We start from the raw sequence: 19,711 nt of genomic DNA, 5'->3' as shown, positions 1-19,711 counted from the left end.
ATTGCAACATTTTAGATCCGTTTAAAAAAAAAAAATTAACTCTTGACTTTATTGTGTCCTGATACTAAAATTGACAGAGGGTGTACTTTCTTTTTCTGACTGCATCGATGTTATTGCAGTTAACCAAACTAAAAACTAAAACTAGGCGTGAAAAACACTGTTTAGTTTATCCATCTGTCCAATCTTTCAATTTTATTTCATTTTAGCTCACTAAAATAATAAAGCCTTTAGAGGTTTGAGAACTTATCATTAGCCAGAGTTGGAGTAAAGTTGTGTGTGTGGAATCTGAGCGCTATCAACAAATCATTGCTAAATTTCTCACGGTATAGCCCCTCCCAAAACCACAAGCAGTGGTTTCAATTTCGGGCCCAGAAATGTTGCGATACCGCCATTGCCTGATTCTTAGCGTCATTGTTCTTTGGGTGGCAATCTGTAGACTTCTAGTTTGAGCACCTGCATCAGGCCTGCTCTGCATTAAAAACAGAAACAGTGAGCTGTAGGCGAGAACACCTCCCTGCTGAAAAGTAAATTTCAGCCTTGACTGCAATCTCTTTGTTCTTACACACTAATAACATCACATGCATGCTTATAGATGTAACTGGGCTGCCCTGTCACTATAATCTACTGACAACGAGGTACTATGTTTCTGGTATTAGATGCAGTTCAAATTAGGTTATTATTTGATAAAAGAGATATAATGATCATAAAAGTCTTGAGGCAACACATTTGATTGGCGGTGGTTGTGAAGACTTGTTCTTTGTTTTGTAAAGGGTTGCGTAAATCTAAATGTTTTAATTATCGTATGCGGGAATTAATTTGCAACTCTTATTCAACATGTTCTGTGCAGGTCAGAGGTCAGAAACATAGTGCACAAGGCAGGAGACGCTGAAGTTTGTGGTTAAAAACACAGACATCAGGAGAAAAAACCCCAAACAAACCAAAAACAAAAACTTAATGGTGCATGTACCTATTGCCGCCCCGCCCCGCCCCCCAGGTAATATTTTACATCTTATTAATCCCTATCCCATCTTATTATTATTTGATCTCACCGTCATATTTTAGTCTTTCTTTGAAGTAATTATGTGCTTCAATTTGATCTTTACAAAACACAAGCTGGGGCTTTTCCATCCTGGCAGGAAGTTAAATAAGAAAAGAAAAAAAAAACATGACAGAACAGGTAAAACAGATGATGATCCGCTGATGGTTTTCACATGAGGTGCCATCTAAATGATTTAATGGACAAATCGAGGGATGGACATCTTCCTGCTGCCAGCGCTGCAACACTTCATAAAACTGGGAAGCCCTGAAGGTCACGTGATAAAGGTCTGCCTTTTTCTGAAAGCGTGTGGGTAGGTGTGTTTTGCCTGTTAGGGTCACACCTGTCGGGCGGTGCCGCAGGCAGCATGTCGCTCATTATTTACTTTCTCTCTTGCCGGGTAGCCTTTCAGCTTGGTAGTAACAATGGCTCAGTGTTAATGCATTATGGCTGACCAGCGGAATTATAGCGCTGACCGAAGCAGGCGACAAGATGAAAGATATTTACCAGACCTCGAGCTAAGCTGCTCAGCTCTTTTAAAGAAACGCGAGGAATTAAAGCACACAGGTGCGTCTGTCTTCAGCCAAAGTCTGGAGACGTTTTGGAGAACTGCCTCGTAGAACTGGGTGGTTCATGAAAGTTGTATTGCTATTTTTCAGTTAACTATTTCGGGCTCGCGACATGGCTCTATCCCAGCTTCAGTGCCTGGATGATAACCACGTGAACCCGCGGACGCACGAGTCCAAGCCCGAGTTCTTCTACTGTGAGGACCAGCGGCTCGCGCTGGAGGCTCTCCTGCGGGATGGTCGCGAGGCGTTCTTTAAATACCTGGAGGCTCGCGGCCTCCGGGGTTTCCTCTCAGACCCGGAGCTGGAAGCTCTCACCGGCGCCGTCGAACCCTATGACCCGGGCTTGGAGCTGTTCTCGGGGGATGCCGAAGACGTGCAGACCCCGCTGTCGCTTCACTACTGGCCAGAGCTGTCGGACACATCCATCCCGCAGATGGACCTGGGCTGGCCCGACAGCGATGCGTACCGGGGGGTGACGCGTACTACGGTGTACACGCAGCCGCCGCTGGATGGTCACGCTCACATCAAAGAGGTTGTCAGAAAAATGATCGCACAGGCGCAAAAGGTAGGTGGGCCAATACAGTTATGATAATTTTAAATGGCACTATTCATCATCACATTGTGCATTAAATAATATATAAAAATAACCATGTTTAAGTGCGGATGAAAACTTTGTTTTCTCATCAATATTTATGTGTGTTTAAGCTTCCTGGATGACTTGTGTGTTGGTTCATCTTCAAAGCATGCTAATGTTTACTCTTCTGAGTTCATTCAATGACTGAATAAAAATCCGAAAATATTGATTTCTAGCCATCCTAACTTTTTTTTCTTTAATCAGCTGTGCATAGTCCAGAAATTACCCACAGTGCTGGCATAAAGTCTAAAGGAGTCAGTATGGTCAGACTATAGACTGCTGACCAAATGAGTAAAGTGCAGCTTGATTTATGGCCATTATCAGCTATGCCACTAACAGTGGACTATGTGTGCTAGGTGGGGTATTTGCATGGGTATATTGCAGCGCTTATGCCTATCAGTCAGTGTTTGTGTCTGTTTATGCGGCTGAGTCATCTGGAGGTAGAAATTTATGACATGTCTTATTTCTTAGCATCACTTCTCTGTGTCGTGTTATTTGCCTGAAACGAGCTCGCTGGATCATTTTCCTCAAGAGCTTCAGACGGAAAACGAGTTATCGGTTGTATAAGTAGCTGTGAGAGCTGGGAGAACTTTCCCTCTGCATAGGAAACACATATTTTACTTAAACCTGAAAAACAACTTGAGTGTTATTTGTTTTGGCATAAAAATGTGTTCGCACAGTAACCTTAAGGCTGAGGCTTTTATCCTTCTGCTCTGTAATGAATTTTGTTTTCATTTTCATGCATGAACTACATAAGAGCATCTGAGGTTGATCTAGGTTCTGTGCCTGTGCCTGTGCTTCTGCGTCTCCAGGTAATCGCAGTGGTGATGGACGTCTTCACTGATGTCGACATCTTCAGAGATTTGCTTGGTGCTGGTTTCAAAAAGAGAGTTTCTGTTTACATCCTGCTGGAACGCGCAACACTGCCTCATTTCTTGGCCATGTGTCGGAGGGCCAACATGCACGCCGGACACCTCAAGGTGAGGCGGAACCACCCACTTTGTCATTTTGCATAGCAATTTGAATCTTATCATCAAAGAGTGAGTCCAAATTCTAAGTAAAGCTGAAAACAGTCATAAAAGTCAGCCGTTCAGTTTTCCCACAGCACGCTGTTGGACAGACGTCGCCATTCAAAGCGCCGTCTTAGGCAATAAAAGGTGATTACGACTCAAATGATAATGAGATAGAAAGTGAAATTTCATTGTGTGACATGTGAGGTCAAAGTGTTACAGGGTAAATGTTTCACTGACAAGTTGAGTGTCTTTGCTTTTTGGCTCCAAACGCACGTGCATTGAAACCTTTGGGACAAAACGGAAAGTCTTGCCGTGTTTTTGAGCCTGAAATAACTTTGTAAGGCCGTTGATGTAGAAAACAAGGACAGATTATCTCGCAAAATAAGCAACTGAAGTCAAGAGACTTCTGTTATGCACGGATAAACAGAAGCACATGCCGGCTTCCCCTCTCTCTTTTGTCTCTCGCTGTCTCCCTCACACGCACACATGCTAGAGTCCACACAACCACCAGTAGATCCACCCAGCTGGTACTGCAACGCAGATAAATCCCACTCTGCCTACCTTTATTGTTACATATTGTAAATAGCTAGCTACGATCAAAACACAGATATGAAACAGATCTTTCTCATGCCGGGACATGTTAAAAGGGAGTTGCATGGAATATAAAAATGCGTTTTCATTGAACTGTTTTCTTGGGGTATAAATCTTTAATAGAAAGCTGCCAAAGCAAACACAGTCACTTTAACTCAAGTCAACCAAAAGAAGCAATCTCTTTCTGTTAGGTGTGATCATTTCCCAAGAACAGTTTAGGATAGATTACTGGTTAAACTGTCGCTGTGCAGGATTAATGTTCTCACATATTAGTTCACTGTGTAGTGTTTTTTAATGGCTTAGTCAGCATTAGATGGGGCCTCTCACAAGGTCTGCTTGTTTCACTTGGACACAGTTTTGCTTGACAGGTGGAAGAAGGAGCTGAAATCATCCAACGCAAGGTGTTTCCAGTTGGAGTGTTTGGTTCAACTGTAAAGGATTGAAATTTTCCATGAGTACAGAAGAAAAATTAATGGAAATTTTCCATGAAATTGGCAAAATGAAATTTACCTGATTCTTACAGTTTACACCAAGCACATTGTCCTCAACAGCTCTTTATTTGATCGAATAAACCTTTGATTTCATGTATTTCACTTACATTTTGGTCAAAATTGAAAGAATAATTTGAAATTGAAATTGAAGAATAATTTTTTTTTAGGGTATTTACTTGAGCTATGTTTTGATCATGCCTACCGTCTGCAGCATTAGCCGTACCTCATTGGCTTGACCTGTGTGCTTAGTGGTCCCTGTAATACTGCAGAAATATTTCAAAATATCTAAAGTAGCATGCATGCGTGCAGATCATGCAGATAAGAAAAGATGCACAAACACTCACACTTGTCACTTTATGCCTCAGAGTAACTAAAGTTAAACAGGCTTGACAGTCTTTCAGTACCATCTGGATCAAATTTGCCAACAAAACAACAAGAAATTCAATAGCAGCAGTGTTTGCTTTGTCGACAAAAGCACATGTTTGTGTGGCACATGACATGATACATGATAAGTGAAAGCGGTTGCTCGGTTTAATGAGTTTTTCATATGCGATTCATACTCGCTGCATTTGCCTTTTGAATTAAATGCCACGTTATTAGTTCCTACTAAGACATCCCAGACCTTTTTCTTGCTTTAGATTCATAAGCACTGAGAATCTGTCTTTAACAGATTTACTCCTACTTGCTTCACAGTAGACACACAGGCTGAAGTAAATTAAATATTTGATAGCACAGTGGCTCTGTATGAAGAAAAAACATTCTGTGCCACAGTTTCTTCTAATATTTATGGAGAGACAAGTGTATCTCCTTCAGGTAGGTCACTCTCTGGGTTTAGCCAACAGCAGCGTACACTGTACACCTGAGAGAGAGTTTTAAAATGACATGCAAAGCTGCTATTCTGTTTAATCCACGGTGGCTCTGCAGCAAGTAAAACAACGCTGTTAAGAGATGGATCCAGTGTAGTAAGACACAATCTTGTTTGTTTGACAGCCAGCGTGCTTCCTTTCTCTTAGTCATACACTGCGACTCTGTTAGGTTCTCCTATGAAGTGCACTGGAGGGGCTTGCTCCCTGATGTGTCATATACTGCTGCTTTGTTATACTGGCAGGCAACCTTTGGCGTGGGGCCTATTTTACCAAGTAAAACTACATAGCCATTTATGACATTAACAGCCCTCTGTGCACCAATAGATGCTCATCTATGTGGAAAATCGGAAGAGCCAGGAGACAGGAGTACGTGACGACGATGAGCAGCTAACACAAACATCTCTAAAAGTGACAAGTCTGTCAAGAAAGACAATGAGAGGATGACTTGCAGGAAACAGGTGATAGTTTGGGAATTTACCACAAGCCGTAAGTGACGAGATAGAGCGGCTGGAAGGGAGGGATGGGAGGAGGAGCAGATGAGTGGTGAGATGAGTTGCCAAGTGAGTGAGAGTAAGTGGAATCTGGCACCTGAGTGGGCAATAAGGTACCAAATTCTTCTTACTCATCAGTTATTCAGGAAGGTTTTCTAGGAAAATATCCAACTGCCACACTTCAAGCTGACAGAGCTTAATTTAAGTAGTTTAGCAAAGTGTGCACATTGACTGTAGAGACTGTTGAAACCACAGTGCACTCGGAGGTGGTTTTATTTCCGCATAAAATGCATTGAACAACAGCTCAAGTGCTCGTCGTCATGAACTTGGAGCATGCAATGCAATTTATCGAATCGGTTAACCAAAGGAATGCACTGGGGGAAGGAGAAAGTTTAGGGTGTGCCTAAACGAAGGAGGAAAACAAGTGTTTCTACTGTGAGACAAAGCATGCCAGAAAAAAAGAAAAGAGGAGGAGCTGAAACAAGAAGACTGACTGCATAATGTTTTGGCTGCATCATGTCACTTTCAGACAGACTTAGCACTCAAAGTTGTGTCAAGGCATCCGGAAGGGCAGGCTGAAAATCCCCAGGTCAGACAGTGTAAGTCTACACTTACAACAAACCAAAGGACTAGTGTGTCAAGGTGACTTGAGGGTCTGTTACACACCTCTCTGGGCTTATGGAGCTTATTTATGTAATGCTGAGTAACGACAACAAGAACCACACAACCTACGGTCAATATGGTGTAATGGTGTGATTTTTTTTTCTCTCTCCAACGTTACTGTATTATGTTTGTAAAATTATATTGTTAGTCTAATACTTCCATGCATTCTTTTTTGGATAATGCAACAATTAACCGTGATAAATCATCCATGAATATATATGTGTTGCTGTCTACATAGATTGAAATTCACATTTAACTATTACATGAACATTTCTTCTTCTACATGAATATAACCAGAATACAACCAGCTGGCAGCCTGTTGAGTCGAGTCCCTCAAGTTGCGCTCATTGACAAAAACTCAATCAGACTGATGGCAACATGCTGGCAATCTGTCTGCATTTATAAATTAGACAGCAATTCTTTGCAAACCTCCAACAATCTCTCTGAGAGTGACTTCAGTCAGTCCACGTGGTCATGAGTGCAACACCCTCAATCTCTGGGCAACCACTGAGTCACCACGAGTTGCACTCGGTCGCAAAATGTGAAAAAATTCAATATTGTCACCAGGAAGCCACACTTTTCCCCCCTTTTTTTGTAGATGCAAGGAGATTGATTGGACCTATAAATGGTCAATGACAACAGAGTTGGCAAGCAGCTAGTGATATAGAAAAGTGATGGAAGGAAACCATGTTTTTTAAACTAGTTTTATACAGACTTTTAGCTCTTAAACACTACAGACAATGAAGAAAAACACCCTAAATGCACCTTTTGGGGTGTTTTTAGGGTGGTAGTGGTGCATGTGCCTTTTGTTCACAGCGTTTCCACCATATTTTAATTTCTTTAATAAAATATCAATATTTAGTGTTCCCGTATTGATACAATATCACCACGCAAGTATTACGATAAAAAATATTTGCAACATTTAACTCTAAAAAGTTTGACTGAGTCAGACTTTCTAATATCAGTTTATGATTGCAACAATGATATTGCACCATTCAGTTATTATGAACCTTACAGTGGTTAAATGTTAGCATTGCAACATACATTATTTTATATGTTTGGGGTATAGTTGAGAACAGGCTTTTCACAGAGGTCATGTTTGCACATGCATATGCACAATGACTGCATAGGCTTAGTTGGTATCTATTTGTCTTTTGCTTTCTGAAAGTGCATTGGGTTAGATGATGATGTGAGGATTCAGTTACTGTGGTTACTTTCAAGCGCTCCAGTTTTTCTGTTAGCACTGTTCATGTACAGCATGTTTTTAAGCTGTTTCTAAAAGCTCACAGGCTTCACGGTGTCCCAGACTCCAAATATTTGAACATTTCAGAAATGAATCACTTTCAGTCTGAACACAATTTCAAAGTGAAAGTAAGCTCAGGATCAGACATTTGTTTTAGTGAGTAATCCAAACCGTGCAGCAACACCCATCAAACATGATTGAAACTGCGGCGTCATCTCCTTGGTCAAAACTTGTCAATGATTGATGCCAGAAACTGAACCGTACATATATGGATGTTGATGTTGTGTCACGTAGAATAGTTGTTGCGTCAGCCCATCTCTTACAAAGTGAGAAATGTAGATCAGATTACTGCAAAGAAGAAATGAAAGGCATTTGTCTCTGTTTTGTTTTTTTTAGTACATGATTGTGAAGAGACTTTAATGCAACTTGGTCTTCTCCATGTACACAAACTAGTATTACCGCAACCTGTTTTTAAGAAATAGACACTTTTAAGGTAGTCACAGTTTTGTATACCTCTGTTGTATTTCATTTGTTGCATGGTGAACCTAACATCAGGCTCTTTCCACGATGTTAGCATCATACAGTCAGGAATGATATTATTCAAATGTGCCATTTAGCTAGTAGGATAAGTGATGAGGTCACAGGTTTCAGTCACCACAGCAGTCTGTGTAAATATATATAGTTCTCATTCATTTCATTTTTTAATTTTGTTAATTTAATTTTAATTGATAAAGAGGTTTTAGAAAACTATCCTTGAACACAAAATTACTGTTGATAGAAAGTCTAACAAGGACATCCAGATATTGTTTAAGAAGCACCTTAAACCAAGGCATCAGTTCAACTTTTATTTTGGAATTTTTTATTTTATTTTCAGCCACCACTAGCTGCTGAGAAAAAGTTGATGGCTATTCAATGTGTTTGGGATATTAACGGCTAACCTCTTGTTGGGGATGAATAATTTCATTAATTTTCGTCATCTTCTATTTGCCATATTATGATGTTTGTCTCTACTAACTGGAACCGTGAACTTTTACTGAAAACAGTTTAACTCTCATCCTCCATCTTCCCTGTGCTAATGTTTTATATTATCCTAACCATAACTCTGTAGTATGGAAGAGGATTAGGGCCACAGGAGAAACAAAGAAAAAAAAGTGGACATGTATTTTTTTTTTTTCTTTTCCAGAATTCTGACTTTAATCTCAGAATTCTGGAAAAGAAAAGAAAAAGATGTGGCCACTCCCGCCCCCCCTGTGGGCCTAATCCTCTTCACTGTAGCTAGCCACAAAGGTAGGACATAATTGTGTGCCAACTAGCACAACTTCACTAACCCTCCAAATGTTGCTACTATTTAGTTTTCTGTCTCTGTCAAAACATGGTCGAACATCTTTAGAAACTAGCTAGCTAATGTTGTGCTAGCTTATAACAGAGCTAACCTTATAAATCCTCTTGTCATGGATACCTGAACGTTAAACTTTATTGTAACATCTGGGAGAATAAACGCATGGATCATTTTGTTTTAACCTAAAAACAGTACAGACTGTTTTTTTAACACTAAGGCTACATTCACACTGCAGGCGAAAGCGCATCAAATACGACTTTTTTGACCCTATGCGACCCATATCCGATCATGCTATGACAGTGTGAATGGCACAAATCTGATATTTTTAAATCCGATCTGGGTCACTTTCGTATGTGGTACTGAATCCGATACATATCCGATGTTTTAGAAAGCGACTGCTGTTTGAACGGTCATGTCGCATTAAATCCATCTTTTACGTCACGGACACAAGACAGACACCAATTATCAGCTCTGGACAAGCACCAAGAAGACATCGCAAACTCTTCCTGGTTATCCAGTGTAGATGTTAGTGAAACTGGTGAGAAGACGACGTTGGAGAAACGTTGGAGAAACGTGAAAATTTTAATTTTATTTTGTACTGTATAATCCTTTGAAGCACTGCTCCTCTCTAAAACAGCAATAAAGATAATTATTAGATTTTACAAAATAACTTAAAGCAAAAATTGGGAAACGTAAAGTCCAAAACAAGTCTTTATATTAACGGCCATCAGTCAAACCATAGTGCTTGGTCTGGATCTAAACAGAGTGCAGTGTGTGAGACGTCGTCTTTTGCGCATGCGGGCCGCTTTGAGTATTCAGACTAGAGCGCCTTTGCTGTCACATTTTATTTGTAGTGTGAACAAGCAGACCAAAAATTTGGATTTGATCCAAAAATTCGGAATTGAGCATTAAGACCTGCAGTGTGAACATAGCCTAAGTGGTATTTCAACATTTGTTTGATTTTGAGATCAGAAGAAGTTATTGGACCCAGAAATGGCTAATGACAATGGACAGATGGAAGGAAAACATGTTTTCTGTTGAAAGGAATAATTATTTTCATTATAGGCTTTGAGCCTTAACACATTATAGGCAAAAGCAGGTGCAGGAAAATTGACTCAGAAGGCTTATTTTATAACACATATGCTGTGCTTTTAAGAGGCATGAAAAAACAGACAGTTTCCAACAAAGGTGGGGAATATAGGCTTTCAAATCAAGTAAAGACAAGCCAGACATCATAATGTGGGTTGTGTAAGTTTTAAGCAGAGTGTTTACACTGGCTGTAGTTTGTGTAATTGCTCAGATGTTTGAACACATGGAGCAATTACCTTAGATTAAGGCAGTAAGTGGAAAATGACTGCTAAGGACTTCTGTATCTATGTTTTAGGGATTATTATTAAGAAGTACCAAAATGCCAGGCAAACAGTTGTTTGTTAGCAAAAAAAGAAAATTCTACATTGGCTACATTTGAGTTGTAAATGTTTGATATTACTATTATTTGTGGATGTTATTGTTCTTTAGCTGACGTAGTGTGACTCACGGTCTCTACTCACATTGTTGGCAGCCTTTTATTCTGTAATGCAGGTCACAGGTTATGAAGGCAGTTTTGGGTCTTTAATATGTACAAAAATTGCGTGTTTGTTTGTGTTTCAGCACCTTCGTGTCCGCTGCTCAGAAGGAGCGGAGTTCTACACGAGGTCCTGCACCAAGGTCAGAGGGCGAATGGGTCACAGATTCATGTTCGTTGATGGAGACAAAGCTGTGTCTGGGTCGTACAGGTCAGTGCGCATTACGTGTGTGAGAAAGAGGGAGAATGTGTCAGAAAAAGATTATCGCCTTGTGCTCCACCTGCTTTTGAAACTGCCAACTTGGCATGAGAGATAAATAAACAATGCCTTGTCGACATAGCAGACAAACAGGTTGTAAATGTATCCAATCTACCATAGTAACCGTGCAGTTCCTAAGTGACTGGATCATTATACTTTTACGTTTGCAGTCATTTCTGATTACTTCATTATGCTTGCAGTGTAGTGTAGTTTGTTTTGTGGTATCGTGGTGCAGTTTAAATAAGTCTGAATTTGCATTTTTTTATTTGTTCATATTTGTTTTTTGTGCAGCTTCACTTGGATGGCCTCACGTCTGGATAGGAATCTCATCACCGTGGTTACAGGGCAGGCTGTGGATGGCTTCGACCGACTGTTTCGCTTCCTCTATCTGTCCTCCAGTTCTGTTGACCTCCGGCAGACCATCACAGAGCCTGAACCTGAGCCGGAACCCCTCCCACAGCCCGCCCCTGTCATACCCCCTTCTGCTGACATTGCGAGGAAGTTGTACAGCCCAAAATATGCCCTGGTTGCTTTGACCAACCCCGGCCCCACCACCTCTGTTAACCAAGAAAGCCCCAAAGAACCCCAAAATCCAGAGAACTCCAAGAAGAAGAGGCGAGGCAAGGCTAGTGAAGAATTGACAAAAGAATCTCATCCTCTCCATCCTGGATTAATAAATCTAGAAAAAGCATGCTTAGTCACATACCTGCCCACATGGCCAGAACCTGACCCCCCCAGTGATGTCATAGGGTTCATTAACGTTCGGGATGCCAAAAAACCAACTCAAGTCCACTTGCAGCGTTCAGAGATGTTTGAAACCAGCCAGGCGATCAGGTTTAGCAGTCCGTTCAGCAGCACAAAGGAATCCAAGGAAGAAGTCGCCAAGCCCACACAGGCGACTTCTAAACAAGAGGAGGTGAATGCACTCCAACCAGCACAGGCTAAATGCATGGTTGATGATGCTGTAGAAAAAGCACAGCAAGCACAACTCAGTGATGTCACACATAACAAAGAGGCATCTGAACAGAAATCACCTGCATCTGTGGAAAAGTCTGACCTGCAGTCAGACGCCGCTAATTCTGTCAGCGCCAAGAATAAATTTGATTTAAGCACAACCACTAACCAAGAGGCACGCCTTGAGACTCCCTTCAGTGCACAAACATTTCCCCAATCCAGCAGCGAAGCACCCGCTTCTGACGAGGGGAAGATTTCCCACGCAGAACAACCCGTCTCATCAAACAGTCACGCTGAGTCAGGCTCGCTCCCAGAATTAAACACAGAAAAGGAAGCAGAACCTACAAGTAGATTGAGCACACAAAGTTCTGCTGTGCACAGGACACACACCCCAACACCAAACGGTGCACACATCCCTCAGATTCCCGACTCCCCAGAATTAAACACAGAACAAGATTCGAAAGAAGAGACCGCACCACCACAGGCGGATTCACAAACACGAGCTGTTCACAAGCAACTGCAAATCTCTACTGAAGTGGCTTCTAGCATCCAGACTCCAACTGTCCACAGCAACATTTCCACCTCCCTGGTTTCTGCCACACAGTCTAAAAATAACCACATTCCTATTACTACAGTGCACTCAAGCACATCTTCTAGTGCTTCTGTTCCCTCCACCAGCTCCTCTGCCCTTCCCCCTCTTACTTCTTCCGTTACAACACCAAATCCACCCCTCCCTGCATCCTCTTCTTTGACCCCAGCTCCCCCTATCCCTAAACCTCGTACCATACAGATAGTTATGAGTGACAGCAGCACCAGCAATGGGCAGAAACTGCCGGAGATCCGTCTTGTTAGGAGGCCCGAGGCCAGCACAGGGCCACTCGTGGCCCACAGTGCGTTTGATGTGGCAGCTGTTGAGCAGACATCTCTGGTAAAAGAGTGTCAAACTGTCCCTGAGCTGCAGGACGGCAGTACCAGTAAGGCAGGGGCACAAAAAGACACAGAGAACACAGGGAATCCTGAAGAAACTTCAAAGCAAGAATCTAAAGAGACAAGTGTGGAAGCAGATGAGCAAGACGATGACGGAGCAGCATCCCAGACGGTCGCTGGAAGCGAGCTGCACAAGTCAGACGCTTTGATTAATGATGCACCAAAGGCAGCTGCATTGAAAATTCAAGAAATCATTCCAAAAGATGTTGACCTCGAAACTTCCGAAGATTGCAGGATTATTGGGAAGATGGACGCACGCTGTGTAGCCACAGCGCAGGCAGCTACAGCGAGCCCTGAAAGGACTCTGACAGGCTCTGAATCTGGTGATGTGTCAGACAAAAAAGGTGAAAATATGACACAGTGCAGAACATTTCTCGCAAGAGTACATGAACCCCAGAGGATATCATTTTCTAAACCACAGGACATGGATCAGATGGAGGCTCTGAATTCTTTGACAGCGCCAGTGTTCTCGACCTCATGTCTGCAACCTCATAACGCCGATGGCGCACACACATCTGCTGCAGACACCTACAGTCAGCAAGGTGAACTAGTAAGACTCACACATGTAGACAATGAGGTTAATATGCGAAATACTGCAAATCACAACACGCACAGCACCTTTCAAGAACAAACTTCTACAGGACGTGTTGGCACACACACGCCCGAAAAAGCCCTGCGTCTACACCTCACCGAAACACACCTGCCGGACTTCCGTTCACAAACACCTGTGCACCAATCACAGTCGCTTAAAGCACACACTCCCACTCCTGATGGATTTTCTCCACGCACGCCAGCCTTGGATTCTCTATCGCCAGACATTTTTGATGGTTATATCTCCTCACGAGAGGACTCAGCTCTCTCCACCACCTCTGAAGAGTATTATGAATGTAGCGACTCGCTTTTTAACGAGCCTGTTTTTGACCACATGGCTTCTCGTGGCCAGGGGATGATAGCGGATCACATTAATTTTGCACACACAAGTAGTCTAAATTCTCCCGCCACTGGCACCGGTCCTGCACACATAAATTACAGCTCAAGTGATGCTACATTAGGTACGGCACACAGTGAAACACAGACTTTGACTGGGGCCGCTAAAGTCCCCAATTCTTCTTTACTTGGAAAAAAAGTGGAAACTAGGGAGGTAGAGAACAAGGCAAGTGAAGAAGAAGCAAGTAAAGAGGATGAACATGGGAGGAAACTGAGTGTGGCTGAGACGAGGGAAGAGCAAGAATCCCAGGGGACAGAGATGAGAGGCAGTGAGGATACTAATAGAATAATGGAGCAAATTAAACGAGGCAAAGATTCAACTGAAACAGGAGGAAAAGACAAAGAGGTCCAAACGCCTACGAGAAAGGTGGCAAGGAGCCAGTCAGCTGCAGACAGACTGGTGGATGGAGGAATGACTGCAGGAGGGTCAAGTAAAGAGAGATCAAAGCCAAAGCGATCGTCCGCTGGTGACATTAAATCAACAGAGGGAGGGAGACCAGACAGAGAGGGGAGGGAGAATGCTTCAAACCAGGTGGAAATAAGACCCAGGGGTACAGAGAGGAGATCGAGCCCCCAGTCAAAGAGGCAGACAGAGGGACAGAAGGTATGAGCACTGGTCAGAATAACATCTAAAACCAACAAAACGTTTCTTTAGTTTGCCAATCATATCCAAATGGGTATATATACAACTGGATTTTGTTAAAAAACAAAAACATGACACTAATTAATTGAAATTAAGGTAACACATTTTCCTTCTTTGACAACTTCATTTAAAAAAACACAGTTTTTCAATTGGTGACCTTGAGACACTTAGTTGCTGCTGTATGTCCATCGTTTCCAGTCTCTGTGCTAAGCTGAGCTAAGCAGCTGTTTAGTATGCAAACATGAAAGTGGTGTCAATCTTCCATTGGAGCCTTGGTAAACATATCTGTATCCGCCAACATCCTTAGTCTCATGAAGAACCGCACCCATTGCATTGCCAGGGTTCATAATTGGATGCCCAAATGTATTTTACAACTAAATGAGGGCAAAATAAATGTTTTAGTAGATCCCAAGGCTTCACTCCGTGTTAACTTGCGTGACGGAAAAAACCCGAAGCATGCCAAAAATGTGGGTGTGATCTTAGCTTGTAGAAGCACATGCTCACTATCTCCAAGCCGGCCTTTTATCATCTTTGAAAAACAACATATGTACAGTTGTAGGTGCTTCCTGTCACAGTCTCAGCCTTTTCTGATGCTTTTATTTTCAATAGAAAGTTATGCACCTTTTCCTACTGTAACAATGCAGCTATTAAGTAAATATATGCATAATTATATTTCACCAAATCAAAGGAATAACCCCAACAGTCAAACATTGACTTGGCGACAGCAGGGAAGAAAAACTCCCTTTTAACAGGGGGAAAACTCAAGCATAGCCAGGCTCAGGCAGGGGCAGCCATGTGGTGTGACAGGTTGGGGGTGAAGGGTGGTAGACAAGATAAAACACATGCTGTGGAAGAGAGCCATAATAAGAGATTAATAACTAATGATTAAATGCAGAGATGTGTTTAAACACATAGAAAATAAATAAGGGAAGAAGAATCAGTGCGTCATAGGAAGCCCTCAGCAGTCTAGGCCTATTACAGTGTAACTGGGAGGATTCAGGGTCATCTGATCCAGCTGTAACTATAAGCTGGAACAAAGGGTGGGTGTCTTTTATATCCAAACTGGGAGTTGGTTCCACAGAAGTGGGGCCTGAAAGCTGACGGCAGAGTTGCAGGGAGAGTCTTAAATAAAACCAAAAAGTTTAAACATCCTTCTTATTTCTTCTTCTCTTCGCCTCCCAGTAAAATAATTTCTCACTACTTGTAAAATCGATGAATGACAGCCTCTTTTCACTCTGTCGATGTGCTTCCTGAATCTAGACCTCCTGGCATCGCTTGAATCACAAAGCAAATACTGAATGATTTCTAAATCATCTAGTTTTATGGTCCCACTCTACCACTTACTACAACTACTACTGCTACACCAGTGTGTTCTTTTAAAAAGAGACTCAAAGCGTATCTCTTTTTGCACGTGAGTGATCAATGGGGAAATTTTTCAGGATCAGTGTTATTTTTATTCCTATATCTTTCATCCTGCTGATCAAAATCCCTTTTTAAAGTGTAAAAGGTGATCGTGGCTCAAGAGTTGGCAGTTCGTCTTGTAATCAGAAGGTTGCCGGTTCGAGCCCCGGCTCCGACAGTCTTGGTCGTTGTGTCCGTGGGCAAGACACTTCACCCGTTGCCTACTGGTGGTGGTCAGAGGGCCCGGTGGCGCCAGTGTCCGGCAGCCTCGCCTCTGTCAGTGCGCCCCAGGGTGGCTGTGGCTACAATGTAGCTGCCATCACCTGTGTGTGTGAATGTGTGGATGACTGAATGTGTAAAGCGCTTTGGGGTCCTTAGGGACTATGTAAAGCGCTATACAAATACAGACCATTTAATCTCTTATTTTAGAAGTTTTTGCCTTGTGTAATGTCCTTCTTTTTCCTTCTGCTTTGAAGCTTGTTAAGTCTATGCCTGTCATATGAAATGTGCTATATAAAGAAACTTGACATGACTGGAGTTGGTAACAACTTGAAATAGTGCATTTATCAAAGTGTCTTTTTGTTCTTCACTGACAGTTTTTTATATTAAGGTTCATCTAAGTTTAGAAAAATTGAATGTGAAAAGCTTTAATAACATACAGTATTGTGCTAAAGTCTTGAGCCACCCCTCATTTCTTTATGCTTGGGCAGGAAAAGTATATAAAGCAAAAACAGAGTTTGTACAATTCTCATTTTGAACCTTTTTTATATGACTGCATGTTTTTTCAACACAGTCTGAAGTCTGTTAGGCAGCCTTTCTGCAATTTCTTGAAGTAGTCTTCAGGAATAGTTCTCTAGGCTTCTTTGGATGTTGGCTGCCTTTTCTTTTGTTCTGTCAAGATGATCCCATACTGCTTCAATAACTTGAAGGTGTGAGCTCTGGGCTTTAATCACGTATTCTTTTACTGCCTTGGTAGTGTGTTTTGGATCATTGTCATATTGTCATGCTAATAAAATGTTTTCCAGAAGGTAATGCATGGTGGATTTTTTTCTGCATTCATAAATTCCATCAGTTCCAGTAAGATCCCCACCAGCTAAAATTCAGATCCAAATCATGACAGCACCTCCACCATGTAGACTTACTGTTTTATCTTGCACCTCAGCTGGCTCATGATGATTTAAACTAAATTTTCAAATTTGGATTCATCACTCTATAAGACCTGCTGACCCTGATTTTCAGTCCAGTTATTATGTGATTTGTATATCTCAGCCCTTTCTCTCTGTTTCCCTTCTTTAAGAATGGCTTCTTGACACCTTTCCATTGAGGCCATTTCTGATGAGGCTTCAGTGAACAGTAGATCATTGAAGGCCCAGATGCTTCTCTCAGGTTTATGCTGGATCCCCCCCGACCCCCCTCCCTGTTTCTGAAGGACATGACTTTCAGATACTGTTCCTCACACTGCAGGCTTATAGCTCTTTGGGAATTTCATCATTGTTAAACATGTGAAAAGTAGCCGTTGTTCAAAGAAGGAAAGCCTCAAGAACCATTGCTCAAGATCACTTAAAAAAAAAAGTAAAAAAAATATATAACAAAATCAGGGTTGGATCAAGAGTTTGCACAGTACTGTATATAATTTAAATCCTATGTAATATAATTTAAAGCATTTGTTTCTGTGTTTGTGTGTTGATCCATGAACCTTTCACCAGCAGAGCATCACTAAGTTGAAACACAACAGCACAACCATGCTTTGTTCATTATTGAAGAAGGATGCCTCGTGCGAATAAAGGTGGCATATTTATAATGACGTGCCGTGCGTGTTTGCACTGATAGAGTATTTAAAGATGAATAGGTTTCACATTTATTGGTGTTTAACTCACTCACTCTTGCCCCGAATCCACTGGCTTTCATCTCAGAGTACTCAGTCTGAGTCAGTGAAGTGTTGTTTGCATGTTTTAGCTTATTTCAGTCATGTAATATTAATGGACGTGGAAATAACACAGACACTTTGCACCCTCTCTTTTCCATTTGCAACAAAGCTTATATGTCGCTTGCTAATGCGTGTGTGAGTGTAAGAATCCTACACTGCATTATAGATAAGTTGCCCCACATATAATAGAATAAATATGAGAAACTGTTGTCTGCAGAAGTGTTACACACACCCTGAGTCAGACATCTCCTCTGTCTTTCTTTTTTCTGCAGCTTTCACACTCTTCTCCCAAACCTCAAAAAAAGAGGGTCCAACGTAGTCCGAATTTCTTTGATAATATGTCATCTCTTCACAAAACGTCAACCAGACCACCGCAACCACTGGTGACGGGTACTGTGGGATCTACAGCCGGACGGAAACGGGTCTCCCAAAGCCAGCAGAGCCAGGATTCAGTAGCACAGAACCAAACTCCTTATCCAAACTCCTCCTTACTCCATATGAACCCACAGATCCAGCTCAGTACTCCGTCTCACAACCAATCATCCGGACCGGAAGTGCAGGACGGGAGGACTCCATTTAACTTGAGTTTCAGCCGGCTGTACAACCTTAAGGGGATGAATGGCAAAGTGAACAAGACTCCAGAACACAGTAAAAGAGGCAGCGTGGCCACTCCAGCACATGAGAGTAAAACCACCAGCTAACGTGGTCACTGGTCATCACGTCTTTTTAATGTTACTGCGTCAGGCGAAATCACCACTGGGCCAATGTTTATATACCAAAACATGTTGTTACCTCTTTCTTGACTCCTTGACATGACAAATTTTTTATGTTTGCATTTAAACTCGTGGAGATTTATTTTTCATATTTAAATCCAGCTGCCTGCCAAGTTTACAGCGAGCTTTCTTCCCCGGGAGGTCATGACTTCAGGTGCAATAAAAAAGACTAGACCAGAGTTTGCATACATTTTTAATAACTTGGATAAGGAAACTGAAATAGTGTGTTTTCATTCTCCAACCTCGGGCGTCAGTCAAAGAAAACAAAAACTCTTACATCAATCAGCTCTTTGACTTACTGTATTTAAACATGCTGCACATATACAGCGGATAAAGCAAGAAGAAAAACAATATATTATTGGCATTACTGGATGACTCCCATATGTTTTTGTGGATTAACGTATGGCTTTAATATCGTATTTTCTATTTTTTTTTTTTTTAATTTTGCTGTTTGATTAATGGGGATTGATGAAAATGTACGTTAATAGTGTTTAAAACTGGTCCCATCACATTTTTCTTTTTATTAAAATGTACACACCTAACTGCATTTACATAGGACTATATTATATACCATATTAAAGTTCCGGCTGTTATCTAACATTACTTTACATTTAATAAAGAAAACGCTCAGCATTTTGTGACTTTTTTTTTTACAGCACTCTGGAGCATTTGTCCTTAATTTGTAATATATTTTTTCTCCTCTGTATATCTGTACATTCAAAAAGGGGGTGCATGTTAAAAAAATGAAAACAGAATTATAATTTTATTTAGGTCATTTGGTATTGTTACACTGAAAGGCTAAAGAGCAGTTTTCTTTTTTCACATCAAATGTATTTTTTTAGATTCTTAATATTTTTGTCCTGGAAGTGACTGTGCCAACAGACTTGCTGCCTCTGAAGACAGATAAAGATGTTCTGAAGAATTGCTGCAGGAATGCACCAGATAGTGCACAGGTTTTTCCAAATGAGAGTGGAAATGTGCAGGATGACCAAGATGCTAAAAATCACAAATATCAAATGTCGTTTGATGGTAAAAATCAATAAAATAAATAAAGAAGCATCTTCTGTCTGTAATGTTATAGTTAATGGACAATGCATTTTTAATGAATGTGCAGCATGCTTACGCCTTTGCCAAATATTTTGTATTTAACTGTTAAGTGTCCACATTAGTGTGTTTGTAGTGGATTTAGATAGATTTAAGATGAATTCAGCTCTTTTGAATCCACTGCAGACAGGTAGACATCTGCAAGCATGACTTCAGAGCTCACTTCATGTGAGCTT

At 41.4% G+C, this 19,711-nt stretch overlaps 1 protein-coding gene across 2 annotated transcripts; it reads left to right on the top strand.

Moving 5' to 3' along the window:
* The first annotated feature begins 1,261 nt into the window (after nt 1-1,261).
* Nucleotides 1,262-18,819, top strand: LOC146520362 (uncharacterized). 2 transcript variants are annotated; one of them, XM_085157032.1, is made up of 6 exons: nt 1,262-1,603; nt 1,696-2,170; nt 3,052-3,219; nt 10,587-10,711; nt 11,051-14,291; nt 17,931-18,819. In XM_085157032.1, exons 2-6 carry the CDS (start codon nt 1,718-1,720, stop codon nt 18,357-18,359), a joined length of 4,416 nt encoding a protein of 1,471 aa, XP_085013158.1. In that variant the 5' UTR covers nt 1,262-1,603; nt 1,696-1,717; the 3' UTR covers nt 18,360-18,819. The 2 variants fall into 2 exon arrangements, with proteins under 2 accessions (XP_085013158.1, XP_085013157.1); XM_085157031.1 differs by having other exon boundaries at nt 1,263-2,170.
* Nucleotides 18,820-19,711: the final 892 nt, after the last annotated feature.

The sequence above is a fragment of the Neolamprologus multifasciatus genome, chromosome 4, assembly GCF_963576455.1.
Source record: "Neolamprologus multifasciatus chromosome 4, fNeoMul1.2, whole genome shotgun sequence".
NCBI lineage: Eukaryota > Metazoa > Chordata > Actinopteri > Cichliformes > Cichlidae > Neolamprologus > Neolamprologus multifasciatus.
The sequence above is the reverse complement of the archived record's forward strand: the minus strand, read 5'-3'. Positions and strand labels throughout refer to the sequence as shown.